The sequence below is a fragment of the Dendropsophus ebraccatus genome, chromosome 3 (assembly GCF_027789765.1).
Source record: "Dendropsophus ebraccatus isolate aDenEbr1 chromosome 3, aDenEbr1.pat, whole genome shotgun sequence".
In the NCBI taxonomy this organism is placed as follows: domain Eukaryota; kingdom Metazoa; phylum Chordata; class Amphibia; order Anura; family Hylidae; genus Dendropsophus; species Dendropsophus ebraccatus.
Window position 1 is genome coordinate 189068459 of NC_091456.1, and position 22893 is coordinate 189091351.

The 22893-nt window shown below is 46.2% G+C and overlaps 1 protein-coding gene across 1 annotated transcript in view; it reads left to right on the plus strand.

Moving 5' to 3' along the window:
- LOC138786601 (zinc finger protein 91-like) overlaps positions 1 to 22893 on the plus strand; it is a 77736-nt gene that overhangs the window by 49111 nt on the left and 5732 nt on the right. Inside the window, exons 13-16 of the mRNA XM_069963581.1 lie at positions 62 to 924; positions 1282 to 1318; positions 11025 to 11093; positions 20553 to 20649. Of these exons, the coding sequence (XP_069819682.1) occupies positions 62 to 924; positions 1282 to 1318; positions 11025 to 11093; positions 20553 to 20649 (1066 nt within the window). The remainder of the gene's footprint in view (positions 1 to 61; positions 925 to 1281; positions 1319 to 11024; positions 11094 to 20552; positions 20650 to 22893) is intronic.

Sequence of the window (22893 nt, forward strand, 5' to 3'; positions counted from 1 at the left end):
CATATGAGGAGCCGTCCACTATCCCAGATACACCATCATGCTTTACTCACAAAAGAAATCTTACAGTGAAGAAGCCATTTTCATGTTCAGAATGCGGGAAATGTTTTCCTAAGAAATCAGATCTTGTTGCGCATCAAAGAATTCACACAGGGGAGAAGCCATTTTCATGTTCAGAATGTGGGAAATGTTTTGCCAGGAAACAAAAGCTTGTTATCCATCAAAGAAGTCACACAGGGGAGAAACCTTTTTCATGTTCAGAATGTGGGAAATGTTTTACTGACCAATCAAATCTTCTTCGCCATCAAAGAATTCACATTGGAGAGAATCGATTTTCATGTTCAGAATGTGGGAAAGGTTTTATTCATAAATCATATCTTGTTTCCCATCAAAGAATTCACACTGGGGAGAATCGATTTTCATGTTCAGAATGTGGGAAAGGTTTTATGCATAAATCATATCTTGTTCACCATCAAAGAATTCACACAGGGGAGAAACCTTTTTCATGTTCAGAATGTGAAAAATGTTTTTCTTATCAATCAGATCTTGTTTCGCATCTGAGAACTCACACAGGGGAGAAACCATTTTCATGTTTGGAATGTGGGAAATGTTTTTCTCAGAAATCAGAACTTGTTATGCATCAGAGAACGCACACGGGGGAGAAGCCATTTTCATGTTTGGAATGTGGGAAATGTTTTACTCACAGAACAGAACTTGTTAGGCATAAGAGAATCCATACAGGGGAGAAGCCATATTCATGTTCAGAATGTGGGAGGGGTTTTAATGATAAATACCTCTTTGTTACGCATCAGAGAAGTCACACAGGGGAGAAGCCATTTTCATGTTCAGATTGTGGGAAATGTTTTAATTGGAAATCAAGTCTTTATAAGCATCAAAAATATCACAAAAGGGAAAAGTCATTATCTTGTCCACAATAAGGTAAAAGAATATAGAGTTCCAGTGATTATTAAAGCGGCACTCTTAGCAGGTTCTTCCCAGAGAACCTGCTGATATGCCGCTGTATCCCTCAGTAGTATATTGCGATTAGTTACACCCCTATCCTTCCCTGCATTGTTTCTAAAAACGCTAAATGCACTTATGCAAATAAAGAGCATTTAGGGCGTTGCTCTGGGCCGAAGAGCATCGCCCCGCCCAGCCCTCCCCCTCCAGTCTTGCCCAGTAAGCATATTCATAACTGCATAGTGGGCTCTATACACGGTGGCTGCGCAGGGAAGCAGGCCCGTCAGAGACGGACTGCTTCCTGCGCATGCGTGATTCCCCCAGGCTGCCGCCGACTATCCTCCGGAAAGTCCCTAAAGACGTAAGTATAAGTCTATCTTATACTCACGTCTTGAGTGATCACGGGGAGGATTGCGTATGTGCAGGAAGCAGCCCGTCTCCGATGGGCCTGCTTCCCTGCGCAGCCGTCCTGTACAGAGCCTATTATGCAGTTATGAATATGCAAAGTGAACAGGAAGGCAGGGCGTGGCCCTGAACAACGCCCTAAATGCTCTTATACTAGTAATTTGCATAAGAGCATTTAGCGTTTTTAGAAACAATGCGGGGGAGGACAGGGGTGTAACTAATTGCAATATACTACTGAGGGATGCAGCTACAGTGGCATATCAGCAGGTTCTCTGGGAAGAATGTGCTGATAGTGCCGCTTTAAGAAAAATCTGCATTTTATAGTAAAATAGTTCAGTGTATAATATTAGTAACTGTACTCACTGCACTTACTGACAGCAGCTCCCTGTGTACCCCATAGAGCTATAATCAGGCTTCCCTCCTCCAGGCTGTGTCGTCCTGCTCTGGTGATTCTGTCCATAAGAGGGCCGTGCCCATGCCCCTCCCCCAGTGTCCTCAATAGACATATACGGGCATTAATGGGCCAAAAATAACACATTTTGGACACTATAAGACACATAAAGGATGGAGGTAATAGAGAGGAGCAGCTGGAGGTGAAAGAGGATAGAAGTGAGAAGTGTTGTGTGCAGGAGATGGTGTCATACTACCTGCTGGACCTTTATTCCATTCATCATATCGAAACAGCGGCTACAAACATAAGGGAACAATCCTAACTAGGGATGGTCCGAACCGGCCAAGGTTCGGGTTCGTACGAACCTGAACTCTCTGCAATGATTCCCACTGTCTGGCCACTCCGTGGAGAGGGTGGATACAGCCGGAGGACCGCCTGGAAAACTGGGATATAGCCATAGGCCATACGAACCCGAACCTTGGCAGGTTCGGACCATCCCTAATCCTAACCCCTTAATGGTGGAGGATGAGTATGCTTGTCCTGCTGCTGTTAGGCCCCGTTCCCACTGAGCAAAAGTAGCGGAATTCCGCAGTGGAATTGTCCGCCGCAGAATGCCGTTAGCCTCCCGCTCATAATGGGAGTCTATGGGAGGCGCGCGCTGAATCAGTGCAGTAATAATAAAAGTGGAGAAAAAAAAAAAAATCCCCTTCCCTAATAACAGTTTGAATGATTTTATAAATGAAAACATATTAATAAATAAACATATTGGAATTGCTTGAACTTTTAAATTATCACATTCCTGATCTCCGTAAACATTGTAAGGGCAAAAACTCGCCAAAGTGCAAAATTGTTGATTTTTGGCTACATCAAATCCAGACAAATTGCAGTAAAAAGTGATCAAAAAGTGGCATATATGCAATCATGGTACCGAAAGGAACAGTAAGAACAGATCATGGCGCAAAAAAAGACATTATACACAGCCCCATAGACCAAAAAATTTAAGTGTTCTAAGGATCAGAATTGAGCAATTTAAAGAACTTTTAGTTATTTTTAAAAATATAAAAGTACATTTAAAAAAAAAAAAAAAAGCCATTATATAAACGTGATATAAGTTGCCTATTGTTGTAATCGTTCTGACTTAGCATGTCAGTTTTACCATAGGGCAAATGCTGTAAACACGATTTACAGCAATTTTTTCCTGGTCTCGCGGCATATTCTATGGAAAATGTAAGTCAATCATTGCAAATTACAATTGGTGTCGCCAAAAAAAATAAGGGCTCATGTTGGTCTGTAGGTGAAATAGTGCAAGTGCTATGGATTTTAATACACAATGAAGAGAAAATTAAAAGGCAAAACATGTAAACAGAGTGATGGCCTCATGTCCTTAATGGTAGAATACCTCATATTTTCTGTTTAGTCTATGGGGTTCCAAGTGTGTATCCAGAAGAACTGTAATGCTATTAGTTTTTGTATCCTGTTACCACTACTGCGTGGCATGGCGATATAGTCCAGGATCTGTATGTGCGGCTGTGCTGGTTTCTGGCAGAGGATAGTAGACTTGTGCTGTAGTACGCCATTTTGGATCCTCGGGGTGGTCTTCGCCAAGTATCTGAGGTCACAGGGTCACCTGATCAGGTATATGATGTACAATGATGACATGACGTAACACTTGTGACAATATGAGTCACAAGTGTAAAAACCTTTCATGGGAACACGGACGCCTCCTTCCATCATACAGGTCTATAGAGATTTCACTAAAGCAAATGGCTGCCATTGTTTAGAGGTTCGACTAGTCCTGGACCCGAATGAAGAGGTTTGCCTCCAGCTCTACCGACTTCTCAATAGCTTCAGTGACCCGATAGTATAGTGTATTCTGTACTATACACTATACCAGGGGTACTCAACAGTTTAAATGAAGGGCCACTTACCGGGGTCTATTGTCAGGTGAAGGTCCGAGCTGAACATCAGTAGGAAACGTGTTTTGTTACTTTTCACAAATGTTCAACTATTTACATACAGAATTGCTGCTTATTAGTGGGGAAAACTGGCATTTTTTCTCTTTCACCAGCCCTTTGAAATTAGGTACAACGGGGGTGACTGCCCCAGTAATGTATAGCCCCCCTGTGCCCTCTCCCCCTGTAGTATATAGCCTCCCAGTGCGCTCTCCCCCTGTAGTATATAGCCTCCCAGTGCGCTCTCCCCCTGTAGTATATAGCCCTCTGTGCGCTCTCCCCCTGTAGTATATAGCCCCCCTGTGCGCTCTCCCCCTGTAGTATATAGCCTCCCAGTGTGCTCTCCCCCTGTAGTATATAGCCCCCCCAGTGCGCTCTCCCCCTTAGTATATAAACCCCCTGTGTGCTCTCCCCCTGTAGTATATAGCCCTCTTTGCGCTCTCCCCCTGTAGTATATAGCCCCCCTGTGTGCTGTCCCCCTGTAGTATATAGGCCCTTTGTGCGCTCTCCCCCTGTAGTATATAGCCCCCTGTGTGCTCTCCCCCTCCCACATAGCCCCCCTGTGCACTCTCCTACTCCCATACAGCATGTGACATAAAAAAAAAAAAAAAACACTTATACTCACCCTGGTCTGGCGTCTCCTCTTCCCTCTTGTGGCCGCACTTCAGCGGTCACAAGAGGCCGCTCTCCCCTGACGCCGGCGCAGTAACGTCACTCGAGCGCCGACACCAGAAGGGGAGAGCGGCCACAAGAGTGACTGACGGAGGGAGCCAATAACACACATATTCCAAGAATCCTGTGCTCTGCCCCCATCCCAGCAGCGAAGGTTGCAGGGTTGTTGTGAGAGTCCTGTACTGCTGGACGGAGGGGGAAGAGGAGCCATCTCCACAGAGTCTGCTGTCCTCTCTGCAACTGGAGAAGATCCTGACCATAAGGACCATATTACCCGGCCCAATAAACAGCTCTACTGTGTACACATACAGCTCAGCTACATGTACATTACACACATACAGCTCAGCTACATGTACATTACACATATACAGCTCAGTTACATGTACATTACACATATACAGCTCAGCTACATGTACATTACACACATACAGCTCAGCTACATGTACATTACACATATACAGCTCAGCTACATGTACATTACACACACATATACAGCTCAGCTACATGTACATTACACATACAGCTCAGCTACATATACATTACACACATATACAGCTCAGCTACATGTACATTACACATATACAGCTCAGCTACATGTACATTACACACAAATACAGCTCAGCTACATGTACATTACACATACAGCTCAGCTACATGTACATTACACACATATACAGCTCCGCTACATGTACATTACACACATACAGCTCAGCTACATGTACATTACACACATACAGCTCAGCTACATGTACATTACACACATACAGCTCAGCTACATGTACATTACACATATACAGCTCAGCTACATGTACATTACACATATACAGCTTTAGGCTGGGTTCACACTACGTATATTTGAGGCTGTATAGCAACCAAAACAAGTGGATTAAAAACACAGAAAGGCTCTGTTCACATAATGTTGTAATTGAGTGGATGGCCGCCATTTAATGGCAAATATTTGCTGTTATTTTAAAACAACGGCTGTGGTATTGAAATAATGGAAGTTATTTACTGTTATATGGCGGCCATCCACTCAATTTCACCATTGTGTGACCAGATCCTTTCTGTGTTTTTAATCCACTCCTGGTTTTGGTTGCAATATGAGGACCACAATACTGACTGAAATATACGTAGTGTGAACCCAGCCCTACTGTGTACACATACAGCTCAGCTACATGTACATTACACACATACAGCTCAGCTACATGTACATTACACACATACAGCTCAGCTACATGTACATTACACACATATACAGCTCAGCTACATGTACATTACACACAGCTCTCTGCTGCAGGCATATACAGTATAACACATACACAGCTCTGCTTTACACACAGACAGCTCTGCTGCATACACATCACTTCAGCTCATCCAGCACAGCAGTCTTTCATATGTGAGATTGTGAAACAGCCCCAATTGTCTTTATTGTATTTTTATACTGTGTAGACCAGTGCTTCCCAACCTTTTCCACCTCGCGGCACCCCTACTGAATAATGTTCTACAAAATAAGAAAACCATCATACAGGGACTCACAGGTGACGTCTTCTTTGATCTGAGGAGTCACTTTCCCTTTTCCTCTCCATCCGCCATGATGATTTCTTCCAGCTACTTTTCATCTTTTCAGAACCTGCGAGACAAACAATTTAGGCTCCGCACATTTCTAGCACCTTCCTTCCCTTCCTCCCTCCTGTAGGCTGCCATAGTAACTGCGCTGTGTGGGATGCCCCCTGTATGTAGGATTCCCTGCTGTGCCCCCATGAGCTAATAATGCCCCCATGAGCTAATAATGCCCCCAGAGGTGCCCCCATGAGCTAATAATGCCCCCAGAGGTGCCCCCATGAGCTAATAATGCCCCCAGAGGTGCCCCCATGAGCTAATAATGCCCCCAGAGGTGCCCCCATATACTAATAATGCCCCCAGAGGTGCCCCCATGAGCTAATAATGCCCCCAGAGGTGCCCCCATGAGCTAATAATGCCCCCAGAGGTGCCCCCATGAACTAATAATGCCCCCAGAGGTGCCCCCATGAGCTAATAATGCCCCCAGAGGTGCCCCCATGAACTAATAATGCCCCCAGAGGTGCCCCCATATACTAATACTGCCCCCATATACTAATACTGGCCCCAGAGGTGCCCCCATATACTAATAATGCCGCCAGAGGTGCCCCCATATACTAATAATGCCCCCAGAGGTGCCCCCCATGAACTAATAATGCCCCCTGCTCTGCCCCTAAAAAAAACCAAACATCCTACTCACCTAATCCGCGCTGTGGCTGCAGGCAGAATCTCTCCTCCTCCTCTTCTGGCTCCATCTTGCGAGCCGCGGGGACGGGACTTCCGGCAGGCGTGATGACGTCACATCATCACGCCTGCCGGAGAGGTCACGGCCCGGCCTCCCATAGGCTGCTGGTATGAAGTGTCGGCGGCCTACGGGAGTGAATATAGGAGCAGGACGCTGACACTTCCTGCTCCTATATTCTGCTTACTTTAATGTCCTGCCCGCTCATAGTGCGGGCGGAAAATCAAAGTGTTCTGTGCATCCCGAGAAGCTGCGCGGCCGCAGCTTCTCGGGATGCTTAAAGAGACAGCGCACATTTCCCACCGGGATCCCGCGGCACCCCGGTTGGGAAACGCTGGTGTATAGTAATATATATGCTTTATGGTTTCAAACTGACATTCTGCATTTGGCCACAAGATGTCGCTGTTTTGCAGTACACAGCCTGTGTTGTTGTCAAGGGAGACGAACCCGACAGTTGGAAGATGTGACCTGAGGGAAAAAGTATAAGCAGATGAGGTAAGTCTGGAGCAGCCATTTTGATGAGAGAGCTGGCTATAGCAGATGCAGACTGAGGCCTGACACATGAAGTAACCTTCTTCAGGGACCCCAACTACTGTGCAGAGCAGCTATACTAGTCTGTGACCGGGTCCTGCTGTGAGCTTTGCTGAGACAGTAGAGGAGCTGTGTCAAATCCAGTTATGAAGAGAAACGACCGCCATCTTTGCTACAGAACTTTGGCAAGAGGGGCCCCCTTGTTCTGTAATGGTACTTTTACACGGAGCGATAATTCGCACGATTAACGATTTTGAATGATGTTTTTTTTATAACGATCAGCGTTTAGACGGAACGATACATTGTACGGAAAATTGGCTATGCGATCGTTTAAGCCTATCTCACACATAGGTGAAATCGTTGAAAGACTGTTTGCACTGAACGATCTGTGAATTTTTAGCGAACGATCAACGATGATTTGAGAACGTGTTGAAAGATCAAAATGAACGATTTATCGCTCGTCGTTTGATCGTTCGCTGCGTTCACACGTACAATTATCGTTCGAATTCGATCGTCATCGCGCAAATTCGAACGATAAATCGTTCCGTGTAAAAGGACCATAAGCGACTAAAGCAGTGCTTCTCAAACTTTTTCCACTGGAGCCTTTACCCAACAGACAAAATGATACCTGGGCCTCACCAAACTGACCAAGAGGATGCTGGGGCCTCACCATCTATAATAGAAGTCCATGCAAATACGAAAATATAAAATTACTAACCGGTAATTTCTTTTCTTTGAGCCTATGACGGCACCCCTGGAGAGGACCACCTCCTCCCATTGGACAGGAAACAGGACCACTGGACCTTTAAAAGAAGCGCTCCGCCCCAAACACACCAGTCTGTCAGCAAGAACCTAGGAGCGAAGGCTTAAAAACACACATGTAGAAAAACACACAGCAAAAAAGTGTAACACGTGTCAACCAGACCAAATTATAAGTCTGTTCAAATGAAAGTATTCTATTTTATATACATATGAATCTATATTAAATCTAGCTTTACATTATATATGTAAATTCCCCTAATGGGTGGGTTTAGGCGGGGTGCCGTCATAGGCTCAAAGAAAAGAAATTACCGGTTAGTAATTTTATATTTTCTCCTCTCGCCCTATGACGGCACCCCTGGAGATTAGACTAGGAATAACCGCCTGGGGGGGGGGACCACTGCTTCTAACACTCTGCGCCCAAATCTGAGGTCTTCTGAAGGAGAGAGCTGTAATCTGTAGTGTCTAAAGAATGTATGCGGTGTGCTCCAGGCAGCTGCTCTGCAGATTTCTTCTATAGATACTGAAGCCCTCTCTGCCCACGAGGTAGACACTGATCTAGTAGAGTGAGCAGTAATGGAGATAGGAAGGTCCTTACCACTGATCCTGTAACACTCCTTAATAGCTTGCTTAATCCACCTAGAAATAGTCTGAGAGGTGGCTGCTCTACCTTTATTCTTCCCTTGAAAAGCTATCAGAATATTATTATCTTTCCTCCACTCCTTAGTGACTTCTAGGTAGTGAACTAATGCACGTCTTAACATCTAAACAGTGAAAGGAGGCCTCTCTGTCATTCGATGGATGTGCACAAAAGGACGGTAAGACCACTTCCTGGGATCTGTGGAAGTCTGATACTACCTTAGGAAGGAAGGCTGGGTCAGGGGAAAGAGTGACCCTATCGTCCCTAATGACCATGTATGGTTGAGCTATGGAGAAGGCTCTGATCTCTCCAACCCTCCTTGCAGAAGTAATGGCTAGGAGAAATGCCATCTTCCAGGAAAGGAATTTCATCTGTATATCTGATATTGGTTCGAATGGGGTTGATGTTAATCCTGAGAGGACCAGATTTAGATCCCAAGGTGGAAGCTTGCTCTTTATGGAAGGGTGAAGAATCACTGCTGCTTTAATGAAACGCTTGATCCAAGGGTGTTCTGCCAGTCTAGAATCATAAAGAGCGCTTAAGGCAGACACCTGCACTTTAATGGTGCTGGGTCTTAAATGCTTATTGAGACCTTCCTGAAGGAAATTCAGTATTAACAGAATGTTGGGTGGCTCCAAGACATTAACCGGGTGACCAACGAACTTAAGAAAAGTTCTCCAGGTTCTGAAATAGATGTCCGAGGTGACTCTCTTTCTACTGGCTAACAAAGTGGATATCACTTCCTCCGACAGACCACGATCTCTTAGAAGCTGCCTCTCAAAAGCCAGGCTGTTAGATGGAGGTTCTTTACTCCTGGGTGATATACTGGGCCCTGGCTCAGGAGATCCACTTGCTCTGGCAAAACCCAAGGATCCGTCAGTGACATCTTGCGTAGCCAGGTGAACCACACCCTCCTTGGCCAAAATGGGGCAATCAATATCACCTCTGCTTGGTCCTGCCTGATCTTCCTGATTACTCGGGGCAGGAGCCTTATCGGAGGGAAGGCGTATAACAGGCCTGTCTGCCACGATTGCGCTAGAGCATCCAGGGCTAGTGGTCTGTCTGACTGACATCGGGAATAGGAGGCTTTGATCTTTCTGTTCTGCCGGGAGGCGAACAGGTCTATTTGTGGGGTTCCCCATAGCTGACAAATCCGATGAAACACTTCCTGACTTAATTCCCACTCCCCCTGATGGAGCTGGTGCCTGCTTAGGAAGTCCGCTCTGCCATTGTCCACCCCTCTGAGATGTAGAGCTGTCAGGGAGAGAAGGTGAAGCTCTGCAAGTTTGAAAATGAAATGCGCAATCCTCATTAGTTCCACTGACCTTGTGCCCCCTTGATGGTTTAGATACGCTACTGCGGTGGCATTGTCTGTGAGGATCCTTACATTTCTTTCCCTGATGACTGGAAGGGATTGTGCTAATGCTAGGAACACTGCTCTTAGCTCTCTCGTGTTCTGCGAGTCTCTGGAGTGTTCTGGGCTCCAGACCCCTTGGAGCACCAGGGAGTCTGAGTGAGCTCCCCATCCGTAAGAACTTGCATCCGTTGTTATTGTCAGCAGATCCTGAATGTTCCATGGCAGTCCTTTGTCTAAATCAGGGTGGATTTGTTTTAAATCAAACTGATTTAAATCACGATTTAAATCACGATTTAAATCACTAGTCCGGAAGGCTTGATTTAAATCAGTGATTTAAATCAAAGTTTCTACCTAAACTAGTTCTTGCTACTTTAACATGCAAGTAGATGAAGATTTTTAGAATCACTTTTTATATTACTTTTTTCTCCCCAGTTTAATGGGTTAATCATTCATATTTGGACACCACTGTTCTGTTGTACTTAGGAAGGAGAAAAATAATCCTGAACTTAATAACAATTTAAATGGATTTATTCAACTGAAACAATAACAACATTACAGCATACGTTATTTGCTTAAACAAACATCCATGTTAACTAATTTGGCTAAACAAAAAAAAAAAAAAAAAAAAATAGTCCAAACAATCAGAAACATATTGTCTAACTTCTTGGACTTGGTACTGAAGGGGATGATTCTGTATTCATAGGTTTGTAGAACAATAGGATTAAGGTCTTTTTCTCAACTCTGTTCATGTTGTAACATTTGAGAACATATACAGCCTTTATTCTACTGAGTTAAACAACTCAGCTTTATCTCATGATGGAAGAACCTTTGGATGGTAAAATATTTTCCTCAAAAAGCAGTTTATTGAAAAAAATCCGATTTAAATAAAAAAAATCCGATTTAAATCAAAAAAATCCGATTTTTTTGATTTTTTTAAAAAAATCATTGATTTTTATCCACCCTGGTCTAAATTGTCCCTCTTTGTCCACCAGGATAGAGACCTGAGGGTCTGTGGAGACAAAATAAATACATCGTCCAGATTGTCATTATTTCCATTCCAGACCTCTAGTACCTGAGCCTGTAAAGATCTTGAATGGTATTGAGCCCACTGAACTGCAGGGATACAAGAGGTGAGCAGACCCAAAACTGACATGGCTCCTCTAATAGAAACTTGTGAGTTATCTATCAGACCCTGAACCCTCTGAGTGACAAGGGTTATCTTACTCTCGGGTAAAAAAGATCTCTGGGACACAGAATCTAGCCAGATCCCCAGGAATTTGCAATATTGGGATGGGATTTTATTAGATTTTTCATTGTTCACCTCCCATCCAAGCTTAGCGAAGACCTCCTCGACCAAGGTAATGTTAGATGCTACTGTGGAAACAGAATCACCAACAATAAGAAAAATCATCAAGGTATGGGATTATGATAATGTCTTTCTCTGACGTGTGCCATAACCTCCGCCATGACCTCGGTAAAGATTCTGGGAGCCTGACAGATGCCAAAGGGCATGGCCGTGTACTGGTAGTGGCAAACTGATACATCTATCTTCACAGCCACCCTAAGAAATCTCTGGTGATCCGGATGAATAGGGATATGGTAATATGCATCCCTAAGGTCTATTGTTGCCATAAAACAATTATGAGATAAGTTTAGGATAGCAGATGAAATTGACTCCATCCTAAACTTCTCATAAGTAAGAACCTGGTTAAGCGGTTTGAGATTAATAATGGTTCGAAACGAACCATTAGGTTCTTTAACAAAAAAAGAGGGTAGAATAAACCCCCCTGCCCTTCTGTTCATCTGGTACTGGTATTAGGACTATCTTGTCTAACAAGGATTTAACTTCTGTTACCATAGCCGCATGTTTATCAGGGTTAGAGGTAAGATTGGTGATAACAAATCTTTCTCCTTGGGAGGACAAAAAAGAAATTTTAAGGCCATACTTTATTATATTGCAAACAAAAGCACTGTTTGAAATTGCACACCATTCCAAACAAAAAAACTGAAGTCGCCCTCCCACAGGAATCTAGCGTCATTGTGACGGCTTTTTAGAGGTGTCCCCCCCTGAGAACATGAGACCTCTACCTCTCTTGGGGGGTCTCCAATCCTTTCTTCCAGGCTGAGTGCCACCTCTGCCTCTTCTGCCTCTACCTCTGGAAGGTCTGGCTGTCTGGCTAGAGACAAGTGGAAAGCCCTTCTTCTTGTCTGAGGCCTTTTCTAGAACTTTTTCCCAGAGCTGAGCCAAACAAGAGATCGCCCTGACAGGGAACAGCACAGAGCTTAGCTCTAGAGGTTACATCACCCTTCCAATCTCTAAGCCATAAGGTTCTCCTTGCCGAGTTGGAAAGAGCCGCTGATCTGGCGGACAACCTTAGGGCGTCCGCGGAAGCCTCAGCCATGAATGTTACTGAACTTTCAATAATAGGAAATTTTGATAACAGTTCCCCACTACTAGCACCGGATCTGATATCCTCTTTTAGTTGTGTAAGCCAGACCTCTGTCGCCCTGGCAACCGAAGTTGTTGCAGTAAGAGGTTTGAATGAGGCGGTGGTGGCTTCCCAGTGGTGGAGTCCCAAGAAGCCGATTCCGCCATATCAAATGGATATTTTCTTTTGTAAGCCCGAGGAACAAAGAATTTTCTATCCGGGCGAGACCACTCATTGGAGATCAAAGTCTTTATACTTTGGTGAATGGGAAAGACAGACCGCTGTTTAGGAGCCAGGCTTTCAAACATGCTGTCTTGAATAGTCTTAGGCTGAGGGTTATCTTCAATGGCCATAGCTGTCTCACAGCCTTTACAATACTGTCAACCAACTCAATCGGCATAAGCTTTTTAGCCGAATCCTCCCCTGAGGCTTCTATGGTATTTGGAAGCTCTCCAGGTTCCTCTAGGCCAGACAATTGTTCATCCCCCTCTATTTCTTCCTCCTCCAACTCCTCCTCCTCATCATCATATTGGGAGGGGGGAGCCTCACCACTAGGCCCCGGAATCTCTACTGGGGCTTCGTGAACAGGAATAACCACCGTAGGTGGGGTAGGAGTAGCTGTAGAAGGGAGAGAGGCCCGAATTTGCCTCTTAATTAACCCCTTCATACTTCTCAAAAATGCTGGCCCTTGATCATCCAGAACCCTGTTCATACATCCGCCACACAAAGTTTTATTATAAGCGCTACTGAGACGCTTCTTACAAATAGGACATTCTCTAGGTTTACTCCTAAATTTCTTAGCTTCCTCCTGTGTATAACAAACAATCATGCATTAGAAAAAAAGCATAGATGATAAGACTGGGGGGGGACCCCACTTACCCAACCATACCGCAGCAGCCACAGGTTGAGGGTCTCCAGATGTCTCAGCGCCCAGGGACTCCATGACACACACTTGCAGAGTTGATAGGAGCCACAGCAGAGTACCCCCACAAGGGAAGCACTCCAGTACACCAGATAATCCTGGACCTACCCAGAGCAAAGGCCCTGCGTCCACTTTTAAATCTGGCGCCAAAAAAAACGTCAGAGCTGGCTGGCCCCGCCCCCTGCCGCGGCACTGATGCGGCTCACCCTCCTGTGCCCGGAAGCAATCCTGCCCCCCGACAGGCCGCAGCCCGGATACCGACGGCAAGGCCTACGGGTAATCCCTACTCACAGGGAGCCCGGGCCGACGTCATCCGGCCGCGACCCTGTCCCGGCGAGTGACGTCCTCACGCTCGCGCACACGCACCCGGCCGCAAGTCACATGGGCCGCCGGAGCGTGCGCGCCGCGCGCACGCCATGGCTCTCAGGCAGGCAAGCAGCCGGAGACCCACAGCCCAGGTCCTGGAGGCGCCAGGGGAGCACAGGGACCCTCTTCTGGAGGTGTGGGGGCTAGGACTCAGACTCAGCCGTGGCTCCAGCAGCGGAGTCTTACACAGCTCAGGATGTCGGCCAGGTAAAAGCCGGGTGCCTCAGCTCAATCTAAAAAGAATCCAGTATGCAGGTGGAAAGACCACCTGCTGACCTGCTCCCATGGGACAGGAAACAGATACTGGTGTGTTTGGGGCGGAGCGCTTCTTTTAAAGGTCCAGTGGTCCTGTTTCCTGTCCAATGGGAGGAGGTGGTCCTCTCCAGGGGTGCCGTCATAGGGCGAGAGGAGAAAACTATGGCTCAGTCTACCCTTCATTTGTCTCCCAATCTCTGTATAACATTAAATAGGTACATAATTAGTCAAAAATGTTCCTAAAGCAGAGATTGTTGCAGTCAGGGAAAAGACAGTGCAGCTTGTGGTCACTTTTGTGAGAAGTTCCTCCTAAGCTACACCTCACCAGCAACTAGGGGGCGCCTCAGTGTGAGAAGCACTGGTCTAAAGGAGACCTGGGTCAATAGTGTGCACGCTAAACTTTTTGAGCCTGATATTGGGCCTGTAGATAGTTTAGTCAGGGCTATTGTCTGTGACAGGCCACATTATATTGTGTGTGGAACATACTCGGCCATTTCTCTTGTTATTTGTGGATGGGGACTAGTGTAAATATAGTTTATAGGATGTGAGCTGCTGTGCTACACCGCAAACGCCCATGAGACGCACCCCCATATAATTGTTCCTGATTAGGGGATTAATAGGTATATGGCGGCCGGCCTATCTAAGCCTGCTAATAAGTAGTTATTATCGTGGTATTTATACAGCATATTTCCGGGGGGTGGGGGGCTGTTTGTGTAGCACAGGGGTAATCTCTTTATAGCTTTAACCCCTCTCTCCCCGGACAGAGAGTGCTGCTATACTGTATCCACATCTGCCCTGCTCATTCCTTCATGCTCCCTGCAGTCTCTATCAGTCATTGTGTTTCCCATCCTCTCCATTCCTGCTATAATGTGCTTGCACTCACACTCAGCTATACACACTGCTGCTATAATGTGCTTGCACTCACACTCAGCTATACACACTGCTGCTATAATGTGCTTGCACTCACACTAGCTACATGTACATTACACATATACAGCTCAGCTACATGTACATTACACACATACAGCTCAGCTACATGTACATTACACACATACAGCTCACCTACATGTACATTACACACATATACAGCTCAGCTACATGTACATTACACATACAGCTCAGCTACATGTACATTACACACACATACAGCTCAGCTACATGTACATTACACATATACAGCTCAGCTACATGTACATTACACATATACAGCTCAGCTACATGTACATTACACATACAGCTCAGCTACATGTACATTACACATACAGCTCAGCTACATGTACATTACACACATACAGCTCAGCTACATGTACATTACACACATACAGCTCAGCTACATGTACATTACACACATACAGCTCAGCTACATGTACATTACACATATACAGCTCAGCTACATGTACATTACACATATACAGCTCAGCTACATGTACATTACACACATACAGCTCAGCTACATGTACATTACACATATACAGCTCAGCTACATTTACATTACACACATACAGCTCAGCTACATGTACATTACACACATATACAGCTCAGCTACATGTACATTACACATTTACAGCTCAGCTACATGTACATTACACATATACAGCTCAGCTACATGTACATTACACACATATACAGCTCAGCTACATGTACATTACACACATACAGCTCAGCTACATGTACATTACACACATACAGCTCAGCTACATGTACATTACACATATACAGCTCAGCTACATGTACATTACACATATACAGCTCAGCTACATGTACATTACACACAGGGCTCTGCTGCAGGCATATATAACATACACACACACACACACAGCTCTGCTGCATACACATCACTTCAACTGATCAAGCACAGCAGAGTCCTGCATACACTGAGTAGCAGCCCCTGATCATGTGACTCCTCCTCCATGTGACTGATCACATGACTGTGACATCATGGCAGGTCCTGTAAGCACAGGGGAGGCACACGGCTCCTATACAGCTCTGCAGGCGGCTTCCTGACTTATCAGCTGCTGCTGGACTGTCCCGCCCGCTCCCTGCCCACAGTATGTACTAATGCTGGGTCACTGCTCACCTCTCTGCCCCGCCCCTTGCCTCCTGAGCGCCAATCACTGGAGAGGAGGCGGGGCCAGAGGTACAGGTGGAAATACATTCTTCCCCCTCCTCCTGCTAGTGTGCTCTGCTGCTTCCTCTTCCTCCTGGGATCTGCCCACTGGCTGCCAGACAGGTAGGAGATTTAGGCTGCATTCACACGTTCAGTGATTTTCCTGGTCCGTGATTGTGATCCGGCAGCTACCTCCGTGATCCGTGCAAAACAGTCCGTTTTTCATCCGTTTTGTATCCGTGTCCGTTTTTTTTCACGGATCTGTCTTACAGCATTTTAAATTACATTGATTACATCACATCCGTGTACATCAGTGAAAAACACGGATCTCATTGATTTCTATGGGGAATCCTTTCCGTGCATCCGTTCCGAGTAATGACGTCCTTTTTTTTTACGGAACGGATCACAGATCCGTGAAATCACGGAACATCTGAATAGCCCCATAGAAAGCAATGGACTGTAAAATTGTCCGTGAGCACGGACAGCTTCCCGGAACGTGTGAATGCAGCCTTACAGTGTTCAGGGGAGAGGGGGCATCCAGCTATGCTAAGGAGGAGGGGGGCGCTGTGGGTGGGGGATAGTAAGGAGGAGGGGGGCAGTATGGATGGGGGGATAGTAAGGAGGAGGGGGGCAGTATGGATGGGGGGATAGTAAGGAGGAGGGGGGCAGTATGGATGGGGGGATAGTAAGGAGGAGGGGGGCAGTATGGATGGGAGGATAGTAAGGAGGAGGGGGGCGCTGTGGATGGGGGGATAGTAAGGAGGAGGGGGGCAGTATGGATGGGGGATAGTAAGGAGGGGGCAGTATGGATGGGGGGATAGTAAGGAGGAGGGGGCAGTATGGATGGGGGGATAGTAAGGAGGAGGGGGGCAGTATGGATGGGGGGATAGTAAGGAGGAGGGGGGCAGTATGGATGGGGGAATAGTAAGGAGGAGGGGGGCAGTATGGATGGGGGGATAGTAAGGAGGAGGGGGGCGCTGTGGGTGGGGGGATAGTAAGGAGGAGGGGGTGCGCTGTGGGTGGGGAGATAGTAAGGAGGAGAGGGGCAGTATGGATGGGGGGATAGTAAGGAGGAGGGGGCAGTATGGATGGGGGGATAGTAAGGAGGAGGGGGCAGTATGGATGGGGGGATAGTAAGGAGGAGGGGGCAGTATGGATGGGGGGATAGTAAGGAGGAGGGGGCAGTATGGATGGGGGGATAGTAAGGAGGAGGGGGGCAGTATGGATGGGGGGATAGTAAGGAGGAGGGGGGCAGTATGGATGGGGGGATAGTAAGGAGGAGGGGGGCAGTATGGATGGGGGGATAGTAAGGAGGAGGGGGGCAGTATGGATGGGGGGATAGTAAGGAGGAGGGGGGCAGTATGGATGGGGGGATAGTAAGGAGGAGGGGGGCAGTATGGATGGGGGGATAGTAAGGAGGAGGGGGGCAGTATGGATGGGGGGATAGTAAGGAGGAGGAGGGGGGCGCTGTGGGTGGGGGGATAGTAAGGAGGAGGGGGGCGCTGTGGGTGGGGGGATAGTAAGGAGGAGGGGGTGCGCTGTGGGTGGGGAGATAGTAAGGAGGAGAGGGGCAGTATGGATGGGGGATAGTAAGGAGGAGAGGGGCAGTATGGATGGGGGGATAGTAAGGAGGAGGGGGGGCAGTATGGGTGGGGGGATAGTAAGGAGGAGGGGGGCAGTATGGATGGGGGGATAGTAAGGAGGAGGGGGGCAGTATGGATGGGGGATAGTAAGGAGGGGGGCAGTATGGATGGGGGGATAGTAAGGAGGAACTGTTTTGCCTTTCTGTCCCTTTCCTAAAGTTATACATAACCCAGATGCTTCCAGTTCTGGTCTGGTTATTTTCAATGACTTTTACCACCTCTACAGCTGCCAAGGAAGTTCTGTATTTCTAAAAATTTCTATGTTCGTGGTAACAATACATGTTACTGTCCTCCATTTTGTGCCAATCCATCACAGAACATGTCATGGCACTGGGCGGTCCTGGCAGTGAGGGAGTCTTTTCTAATTGGTCCCCTTCCTCAAGGATAATTTCAATATCTGGGCATCTGAATTCCTATTTGTTCCACTTTGTGTCTTGTTCCTTTTAAGCCATTGACCGTGCTCTTCAGACCCTTCATCACATGGTCCCTCAGAGCCAATAGTATCACAGAGATTGACCCTGCTGCCTAATAGTGCAGAGTTCTGGGCAGAAGACTTGGACCATCTGTGCTCTATGGAAAGAGAGAATAGTAACCACTACTCCCCCCCCCCCCATCCAATAGAGCATGTATATACTGTACATGCAGGGACATCACTGGGCCTCAGTAGCAGTCAGTTCTTCAGCGTTGCATAGATGCCATAATCCCGCTCATCTGTCATACAGCAACTATACAGTGCAGAGGAGCTGGCTGCCTCCATCTTGTTACAGCAGAGGCAGCAGCAAACGCTGAGGAATCATATGGGAGATGATGGCTGGGTGGTGTTGTGTGGTTCTTACTTCAGATTGGGTAGTGGTCACTGGGGGGAGGGAATGTGGGAGGTATTACAAGAAGTAGGCTGGTGGAAGGCTTCGGCACGCTGAGAAGGTTCCGTAACATAGAAGGTTCCTTGCTCAAATGATCCAAACCAGATCCAGTGTCAAAATGTCAAAAAGCGTAGCAGTACCGATACATAATCCACCAATCTACTGTGGACCCTGCTGCCCATTATATGATGCTTAATCTTTCAATAAGCGGTCGCGACTTCATGATCATGAATGCCTATGCCCCTTACTATAATCGGTCAGACTTTCTCACACTCCTCAAAGATATATCTCTACCTCTAATCCGGAGGACTGTTCTGCTATGCGGGAACTTTAATTTTACTCGTGACCCGACCCTGGACAATTCTTCAGGTCGTTCAGCCGTAGCATACTTATCTATCAAGAGGGTTATATGTTCCCTTTTACAGCTTCAACTCTGTAACTCCTGGAGGTGAATGCACCCTTCAGACCGAGACACTAGTTGACCTCCTCACATACAGCTAATATTCTGTGGTCGGACCTTCGCCCCAGTATTCTGTACCTTACGCCTATCTGATCTTAATAAATCGGCATGGTCGTGGAGACTGAATGAGTCTTTGTTGCAAGATGTCTGCTGCACGGTTGAGCATTAAAAAAGAAAAGGCCCACTCATCGACTGCTCTCCGAAAGGTTACAAAGCTGGAACTGACTCACAAACAGGCACTCTCGGTCCCTGTTTTAAGGGACTTGGAGCTTGCCAGGTTGGAAGTGAAACGCCTCTTGGCCCAATCTTATATCCCTTGCATCAAATCTCAGAGAGACCCCAGGGTCCATACTCCCCAAGATATAGCAGCACAATTGCACTCACGTTTTTACCATATTCCAATTACCCTGCCTTTGCCTTTCCCTAGCGACCCGTTTGTCCCCTAGAGGAGCCTTTTTCCGTTTTAGTTTTAGCCTCGATGATTGGGGCTCTGCAGGGGATGGGGGGGGGAACGGATCCAGATGGCTTCACGGCCACGTTTTATATAGAATTCTCAATTGATTTGGCTCCTTTGATGCTGTCGGTTTTCATTGACATCTCCCCTATCCCGATGAACTCCACTCTGGCTCTTATAGCGGTCTTGGCTGACCCGGGAAAGATTTGCCGTTATGTGGCAGTTACCGCCCCATTTCCCCTTTTAAAAATATATTCCAAGCTCATAGCCAGAGACAACACTATAAAAACCATAGACATTATACTTCATGCTCAGTCTCATAAAGGCAGCTTATGGTTCTTTCCCTGGACGCTGAAAAGGATTTTGGTAGGATCTTCTGGTCCTCCCTGGCACAGACCCTGCATCACATAGGTAAAGGCCCAGTCCTTACACTTAATAAATCCCCCTCTGCCCATTTAAAAATTAATTGTGCACAATTTGACCCATTCACAATGGTACCATCAAGGATGCCCCTTTTCCCCTCTATTTTACATTATCATTCTTGAATATTTACTGTCCACTATACGTTCGGACCCTAACATTTAGGACATCACTATAGGGGAAAGGGGAATATAAATGCTCTGCGTTGGTGGACGATCTTTTGGTATATTACCAACCCCCGATCTCTATCCCATCTTTGGCCTGCTTGTCAGACTTCCGCTCTAGGTCGAATTATAAGATCAACCTATTCAAATCTGAGGCGCTGGATCTCTCGTTGCTTAAGCAAACTTTTCTCCCTGAAGGTCTCCTTTCCATTTAATTGACCCTTGCAAGGGATCATATACCTAGGAGTCAAAAACTCCCTCCTGGCAATTTTTTCTCCTATGCTTTTCCGATTAAAAAAAGATCTGGTAGACTGAGATTGCTCCAAGTTCTCCAGGTTTGGGAGGATTAGCATAATTAAAATGACCCTCCTTCCCCGCCTCCTCTTCCTTATGCAAACCATACCCATCTCCCTCCTTCATCCTTATTCCATAAACTTCAGAGGTGTTTTGGGACCTTTTATGTGGGCATTGAGACACCCTTGAATCAACAGAGTGGTTCCCTCTAGGGCCAAGCTCTTGGGCGGGATTGTCCAAATGCCATCTGTTCTACTTGTCCGTTCTCGTGTTCTGAACATGTTCCATAATGAGAACTCCAAAGTATGGGTTTGTATAGCTCAAGACTTGTCCTCTATCTCCACACTCCCCTGGACCTGGTCTCCAGCTCACTCAGAAACCTCCCACATGTCTTTCGTAACCCGTAAAGTGTACTTTCCAATAACTTATCCTGCCGCTCTCTGATATAGTGCAAAAAGACACAGCGTTGAATCGTGCTCCATGTGCATATGTCCAACTACCCCACTTTTACACAACCACATCTCGAGGCACACCGCTCCCTTGCGGATTTCAAAAATCTTTGCTTATCAAAATCCTGTCCATGCCACCCCATCTCCACCATCTATGAATTGCTGATGTCTTCCAGGTCTCAAGTCCTTCCCATATAATAATAATAATAATAATAATATATTTATTTGTATAGCGCCAACACATTCCGCAGCGCTTTTTTTCTATACATACAGTACAGAGGTACATAATACACAGTGAAATAATTAGAATAAATAAAAATAACATAAAAATACAAAGTATAAACGAGACCTGCTGGTTGAAGCTTACAGGCCACAACTTGGGTTGACACCAGGCATAAGTACGTTATTTGTCCATGGTGCAGCCATTGTACATAGTGAGAAATACAGGATGAGCCAGTAACAATGCCAGTATCTTATTGCAAGTAAACATATAAAGTGCAGGAACCGTCAGAGATATAGAGCGAGGGAGACAACAGAAGGGAACAAGTTTAGGGAACGTTATAAGCGAGCCTGAAGAGATGAGTCTTCAGGGCACGCTTGAAACTGAGTATTGGTATGAGTCTAATGTCTTTGGGTAGAGAACTGGTGCAGCACGAGAGAAGTCCTGGAGGCCGGAGTGAGAGGTTCTGATTATGGAAGATGTTGGTGTAAGATCATTAGCAGAACGTAGAGTGCGGGTAGGATGGGAGGTGGAGATGAGGGAGGAGATGTATGGAGGGGCAGAGTTGTGGAGAGCTTTATGGGTGAGAGTGACTGGTACAGGGGGGGGACGTCAGTGTAACGGCTGGAGAGGAAGATGAGCCTGGCTGCTGCATTCAGGATAGACTAGAGAGAGGAGAGCTTAGAGAAAGGAAGACTGATTAGGCTGGGTTCACACTGTGTTTTTGCAATCCGTTTTTTCTATCCGATTTGTGCAAAAAACAGATGAAAAAAATGGATGCATTTGTCTGCATCTGTTTTTTCCATTGACTTTCATTGTAAAAAAAAAACGGATCAAAACGGATCCGTTTTTTTAACGGACACAAAAGTAGTGTCAGCTATGTTTTTGTGTCCGTCAAAAAAAAAAACGGATTTGTTTTTTTTTTACAATGGAAGTCAATGGAAAAACGGATCAAAACTGATGCACACAAAGGTATCCGTTTTTTAATCCGTTTTTTTTTTTGTTGCAAAAAACGGATTGCAAAAACGCGGTGTGAACCCAGCCTTAGTTGGGAGTTACAGTAGTCAAGACGAGAGTGGATCAGGGCGACAGTAAGAGTCTGAGCTGTGTCAGTGGTGAGAAATGGGCGGATTCTGGAGATGTTTTTAAGAGATTTATTGATTTATTGTAAATTGGGAGGAGGAACTGAGGCTCAATATGCAAAATGTTTCTTTTTAACCCACAAAGCAGTTATAGCCACAAAATTTCAGGAAACCTGCTATAAGATCCTGACCAGGTGGTACACGGTTACTGAGGCTCTCCATAGATGGTACCTGGAGGTCTCTGATAAGTGCTGGAGATGTGAGGTTGATGTAGACATGACTCATATCTGGTGGAGTTGCCCGAGACTCCAGCCATTCTGGATGTCTGTTTTCCAACGAATCTGAAATAATAGGGATGCAAACACCTAGTAACCCGGATGCTGCCCATTTATTTTTGTTCATTATGCCCCAGTCTAAATGTAAGAAATATTTAACACAGCATCTATTATAAGCCGCCAAGATGATTATCCCAAGACATTGGTGGTCCACTGAGCCCCCGTCCTTAGAAGAATGATTCACGGACGTCGCCCATATCCAACATATGGAGGAGTTGCTGGCCTTTACCCTGTGGAAATCCAAAAATTTTTTCAAAAACCTGTTCCCACTGGCAAAAATTTAGCTTCTCCCTGGTGCGGCAGTGTCACCTCTCTGCAACCCCCCAGAGGAGAGGACGCGGCTTACTATGTGATGTGTACCGTTTCTTTTACCTTATTGCATCTGACTGTGGTTGCCGCTCAGGGCATCCTGGACATTTCCCTTATCGACAAACAACATCCTTGTATTAATACCGAATGGTTTGGCC